The sequence below is a fragment of the Brassica rapa genome, chromosome A08 (genome assembly GCF_000309985.2).
Source record: "Brassica rapa cultivar Chiifu-401-42 chromosome A08, CAAS_Brap_v3.01, whole genome shotgun sequence".
Taxonomy (NCBI): Eukaryota; Viridiplantae; Streptophyta; class Magnoliopsida; order Brassicales; family Brassicaceae; genus Brassica; species Brassica rapa.
In genome coordinates this window covers 5,955,408-5,961,585 of record NC_024802.2, presented here as the reverse complement: position 1 = coordinate 5,961,585, position 6,178 = coordinate 5,955,408, and the positions used below count along the sequence as shown (strand labels likewise).

At 39.9% G+C, this 6,178-nt stretch overlaps 1 protein-coding gene and 1 pseudogene across 1 annotated transcript; one reads left to right on the top strand and one right to left on the bottom strand.

The window, feature by feature from the left end:
- The first annotated feature begins 852 nt into the window (after positions 1-852).
- Positions 853-2,854, top strand: LOC103833314 (serine decarboxylase). Its single transcript, XM_009109407.3, has 5 exons — positions 853-1,253; positions 1,333-1,564; positions 1,644-1,837; positions 1,906-2,042; positions 2,112-2,854. Exons 1-5 carry the CDS (start codon positions 908-910, stop codon positions 2,673-2,675), a joined length of 1,473 nt encoding a protein of 490 aa, XP_009107655.1. The 5' UTR covers positions 853-907; the 3' UTR covers positions 2,676-2,854.
- A 1-nt stretch (position 2,855) lies between these two features.
- Positions 2,856-5,688, bottom strand: LOC103833315 (annotated as a pseudogene).
- Positions 5,689-6,178: the final 490 nt, after the last annotated feature.

The following is a 6,178-nucleotide window of genomic DNA, read 5'->3' as shown; positions in this document are numbered from 1 at the left end:
ACAACAATGGGAATTAAAGACAAAACACTCAGTAACACAAACAAATCAGACTTTCAATCTGTTGATAAGATGCAAGTGATCTTAGAAGCCTCTCTTTTTCTTTAACACAAACATCAGTGATCTATCAGTTGGCCAGATAATTAACTTAAACAGAGACCAAACCGGATTCAAGAAAGATCAATCCTTTTAGAATCCAATCCAGAGCTTGGTTTCTAACACACTTCTCCTAGTCCCAAAACGCAATCTCTTGAGGTAATCAACTTTTGGCAAGAACTCAACCTCTCGCTCCAACATCTCTCTGACTCTTTCTTCTTTCAACAATGATCAAACGTTTCTGATGAGATTGTATTCTAGATTTTCATGGCAAAAGAGAGAAAGGAAGGAGAGAAAGAGGTTTACGAAAAATGAGGAAGAGGACGAGTGTGTTCTAGGTTTCTATTTCTTTGAATATGAATTATGAAACATAAAGACTTAGACAGAATTAGAGTTGATAAAGTGTGAATTAAGAAAGTGAAATAGAATTAGGAGATAGTTACAAGAAAGGAAAAGAGGTTGACTTTAGAAATAGGAAAATTGTGTTGGAGGGTATAATGGCCAAACAACACAAAAGAAGGTGTATATCATGCAGAAAGTGACTCCATGTGTAATTGAAAAGTCATAAATAAAGTGATTAAAGATTTAAATTTCTATAGTTAAATCTCACGAGATGCACAATTGCCCACCAAAAGACAATAAAAAAAGCGAAGAATCATTTTCTGCTACTAATAAATTAACGAAGCCGCGCCTCTCTCGATCTCTTGTCTCAGTCTTCACCATTTCCACCAATCGCTTCCTCCTCTCTCCCCTCTCTGTCTCAGATCTGCATCTACCAGAGATTCTCCTACTTTTCTGCATCTTTTAAATCACCATGGTTGGAGCTCTGGAATCTGATCAATCATTCGCAATGGCTGAAAAATTCGACATCTTGTCTGAAGGTTTCGATCCAACGGCTGTGGCCCCCGAACCGTTACCTTTGCCGGTAACAAACGGAACCGGAGCAGATCAAGAGGAAGAGAATCTGAAAAAGACGAAGGTGGTGATAAACGGAGGAGGAGAAAGAGAGATGGTTCTAGGCAGGAATGTGCACACGACTTCCCTCGCCGTGACGGAGCCAGAGTCTAACGACGAATTCACTGGAGACAAAGAAGCTTACATGGCTAGCGTTCTCGCTCGTTACCGGAAAACTTTGGTCGAACGAACCAAATATCATCTAGGTAATAACGACAACAAGGAACAAAAACAATCTTTAGATTCAGGATATATGTATTAAATGTTAAGATGGACATGGCGTAGGTTATCCATATAACTTGGATTTCGACTACGGTGCGCTTGGGCAGTTGCAGCATTTCTCCATCAACAATCTTGGAGATCCGTTTATCGAAAGCAACTATGGTGTACACTCCAGGCCATTTGAAGTTGGCGTCTTGGATTGGTTTGCTCGTCTTTGGGAGATAGAGAGAGATGATTATTGGGGTTACATCACAAACTGTGGTACCGAAGGAAACCTTCACGGCATTTTAGTTGGGTTAGTTTTGTTTTTTTTCTTTTGTTTAATCCTTTTACTGCATTTTTTTTTGAATATTTGTTGTAATTATTTTTTTCAGGCGAGAAGTGTTTCCCGATGGGATTTTGTATGCGTCGAGTGAATCTCATTACTCTGTGTTTAAAGCAGCTCGTATGTATCGAATGGAGTGTGAGAAGGTTGATACGCTTATCTCAGGGGAGATTGACTGTGATGATTTCAGACGGAAGCTGTTGGCAAACAAAGATAAACCAGCCATTCTTAATGTTAACATAGGTTCGTCTCTCGCTCTCTTTGTAACTAGGTTCGTATTGAGAATGGTTGTTTACATTTTCTTATTGTAGGAACAACTGTTAAAGGAGCTGTTGATGACCTCGACCTTGTGATCAAAACTCTTGAAGAGTGTGGCTTCTCACATGACAGGTTCTATATACACTGTGATGGAGCTTTGTTTGGACTTATGATGCCTTTTGTCAAACGGGTAAGAGTACAGTTTTCAATCAAATCATAACCTTTATTGTCTTCTAAGCAAGCGTACCCCTCTTCACAGGCACCAAAAGTCACGTTCAATAAGCCGATAGGGAGTGTGAGCGTGTCGGGCCACAAATTTGTCGGATGCCCAATGCCATGTGGTGTTCAGATAACAAGAATGAAACACATCAAAGTCCTCTCTAACAACGTCGAGTATCTCGCTTCTAGGGATGCAACAATCATGGGAAGCCGAAACGGGCATGCTCCTTTGTTCCTCTGGTACACCTTAAACAGGAAAGGGTACAAAGGATTCCAGAAAGAGGTTCAGAAATGCCTGAGAAATGCGCATTACCTCAAAGACCGACTCCGCGAAGCTGGGATCAGCGCGATGCTCAATGAGCTTAGCAGCACTGTGGTCTTTGAACGTCCCAAGGAGGAAGAGTTTGTCAGAAGGTGGCAGCTTGCTTGTCAAGGCGATATAGCTCATGTGGTGGTTATGCCAAGTGTTACAGTAGAGAAGCTGGATCATTTTCTCAAGGACCTGGTCGAACACAGATTGGTTTGGTATGAGGACGGATCTAAACCACCATGCCTTGTAAAAGATGTAGGGATCAACAACTGCATCTGTCCAGCTCACAAGTGACCGCACAATTTCCGCCATATGTTTTTGGTATTTCTTGTGTTATTTGGTTTAAATTTCTATCTCCTTTGTAGTCGCGAATTTCAGCGTCAAACTTTTGTTAGTTTCTTATAAGAATAATAATACAAGTCATGGTTTTAAAACAATGTTTTTTATGCGTTTAAGATGATCGATACTAAATGCATGTAGATATGTTTGCTATAAAGATTTCTGGATAGTATTACAGTAGTTGTAGTTACTACTATTTACACATATTGACATGAACATATCAGTATAGACGTACAAACAAAGCTAACACAAACCATAATAAATACATCCAATATTGCAGCCCCAAATGAAAACTCAGCCAACACTTAGAACTTAGCCTCTCTTAGTGAAATCAAGGAAGCTCGGCTGCCCGTTTGTGCTCATCTGCTGGTTCTTGTTGTTCCCGAACTGAGATAGGAATTGGGTACAGTTGTATGAATTTCCCTTACCTTGAGGAATTTCTCCAGCGGCCATCTTGAGTCGGTTCAATTCTTCCCGCAGCGCTTCATTCAAAGCTGCATAACATTATGATTTAGGTATCAAAACTTTGATTAAAATTATATATGATGCTGCTGCGTTTTCACAAATGGCTTACCATCCCTAAGTTCAGCCTGTTGCTGCAGTGCTTGCAGCCGCATTTTGAGGTGTTTATTTTCAGTGGTCAGGTCTGATGTTCCTCTCTGCACAGTATACACACATATTAGAAGGGATGCACAAGTGCGCAAACAAACAAACAAAATATGCTATCCAGACAATAAATCATGTTTCGTTTAATTTTAACAAAAGAATAACAGAAAAATGCTACGCAGTAGCATGTATACCAAATAAGGACCAGAAAACGATTCTCAAATTTTAGATCATGAACTGTTGGTTTTACAGTCAAGAACACAACAACACAACTGTAGAGATCTCTAAACTAATTTGTTTTCTCTCTTCCTTATTTAAACTATTCTATGGCCCTTATCATATACTTGTTACGAGTAACAAACATATCTCTAAACACCAAGAAGCAGTCTTAAAACACATACGAAATAAGACCTCAATTACAAGTTGATGAAAGCTACTAACCAGAAAGAAATATTATCCACCAAATCAACATATATAGATGGCAAATAAAGATGTCACCCTTGACCAAGTCATGGTAAAGATATATATACCTGCAACAAGGTGACTTGGGCAGAGAGTGTAGTTGCTTCGTTCTGAAGTGTCTGTACTTTCCTCTCCAGCTCACCAGTATACCTAACCTTCCTCTCTTTTGACCTAGCTGCCGATTGTCTATTTGCTAGAATCCTATCAAGAAGAACCATCCCAAATACTAAGAATAATAATATTTGAATGAAAAAAAAAAACACTAATTTATGATGATACATACCGTTTAGCTCTTTTGGGATCAAGCAAAGCAAGCTCGGCAAGTCTGTCACTAGCCATACCCATATTCTTCTTACCACCGTCTTTGCAATTCACAGCGGCGAGAATTGCTTCCATGTTAAACGAACCCGAACTTGTAGCTCCATCCATCGAATTACTCCGATGATGACCTTTCCTCTCTCCGGGGCTTGTAGCTCGGGCGAATTGATTATCCTCAGTGGCCGTTAGATCGTCGAAGAAATCGGAATCGGAATCAACTGAGAAGCTTCGAACGTGACGGCCAGGGGGGAGAGGAATCTGTGGAGCACCGTTTGATGAGGTTTCTTCGGGAGGAGAATCGACGGACATCAGAGAAGGCTGGAGCGTTGAGGAAATCGAGGGACGAGAAATCCACATCGGAAGGGTCGAATACGAGGAGATCGTCGATTGATTCGCCGGAGAACAAAGTGTCGGACCGAGCTCGACGGTGATGAGAGATACGCTGACGTGGAGCTTCTGGCATACGTTCGATTTCGCTTAGGATCAATGCTCCCAGGGAAGGCTCCATCTATTTCGATCTTTTTCACAGGCGGAGAGGTTTGGGTGGACTGTTTCATTAGTTTACTCACTTACCCAAGGAGACACAAAGCTTGACAGAAGAGTTTTGTCGACAGGGGAAAGTTGGGACAAGCCTGAGTAAAAACTTGTTTTATTTGTCAACTTTTATTAAAAGGCTCAAACGCCATTCAGTACAAGCTGAAATCAAGCCCAAGATCATTACAAAAAAAAAAACAAAACATTTAAGGTTAATGAAACCCAAGCAGGCAATAGATAGTGACGAGTGACGATGCATAAAAAAGGCAAGAAAAATTCGCAGTTACACCATGTCTGCCGGAAACAGATTTCCAACCTTATTTCGGTTGATGATGCATGTGTATGTTTCTCTCATCGCCTTTGATCTAAAAGAGCTCTTTATTGTTGGAGATAGATTACAGTTCTTCACAGTGGCCGAGCTACAAATATTTTGTATTGGTGTCAAAATTTTAATTACATACATTTTTTTTATCACAGTCCCGTCAGTTACATATATACTTGTGTTTTACCTCATTTTTGAGTGATTATGGTGATTGTCTTACTATTTTTTTTCACTGTGATAATACGATATAAAACATAAACCATAAATCTATATATATATATATATATACTATAATAAAAGGGATATATAATCATCAGAGAAGCATGCCACGTAGGATTAAAAATTCGAACCAATCAGAAAGCTTTAAGTTGCCAGGTCAGACTTTTGTTTAGTTGACACAGAACTTTCGCCGGCAAATTATTGGGCATATTAGCAATGGTCCATAAGAGTCCAACCCTCATTCTCAACTTAGATTTTGTCACCATCGTCTCAGACGCTTCCAATTCACCATCGTCAGTTTGCAATCTCTGCACATCCCGTTACACTGTAGTTATCACGATCTACTCGCACTCATTCAATTGCATTCTTTACTTCATTCTTTATCAGATATGCTATCCTTCCACCTCCCTTTTTCCACTCTTTTATAAACCCATTCATCCCTTCCACCTCCCTTTTTCCACTCTTTTATAAACCCTTTCTCGATGAATCCGGAATGACCATCTCTGTGACACCCCCGATCGTAGATGACCAGAAATGACACGGTCGATGTTCCTCGATGGTCGATCCGAGGTTCTCAGAATACTTCCGATCACCTTAGACTAACAACCAAAGAACACCAACGCTCCTATCAGATATCACTCTAGGCTTTTCAACCCGAAAAAGCAATACCCGATAGTTAGTTCGTCCAGACAAGGACTAATATCATATGGAACCCGTACTTTAAAAACATTCTTTATATATCATTTAGAAGCATCTTTCAAAATTTGTTATAAATTAACCTCGAAGTTTTCGGTCTACAAATCTTATACATAAGATATATCAAAATGACTTTGCAAGGATAATAAAACTACCGCTGGCTAATGATGTTCCTTCCCATCCTAGAGTAAGGTCTCCCGTCTACTGGTTACCTGCATCACAAATGAGTCATGAGTAACTAGTTTACTCAGTGAGCCTAGTCCCGCACCCCAACATATATTAATAATATCTCAAGCAATCA

What these genes read in the sequence shown, in the direction of transcription:
- LOC103833314 (XM_009109407.3), top strand. Translation starts at nt 908, where the DNA reads ATGGTTGGAGCTCTGGAATCTGATCAATCATTCGCAATGGCTGAAAAA. An exon ending in CTTCACGGCATTTTAGTTGG is followed by an intron (nt 1,565 to 1,643) that starts GTTAGTTTTGTT and finishes TATTTTTTTCAG; the next exon opens with GCGAGAAGTGTTTCCCGATG. An exon ending in CATTCTTAATGTTAACATAG is followed by an intron (nt 1,838 to 1,905) that starts GTTCGTCTCTCG and finishes TTCTTATTGTAG; the next exon opens with GAACAACTGTTAAAGGAGCT.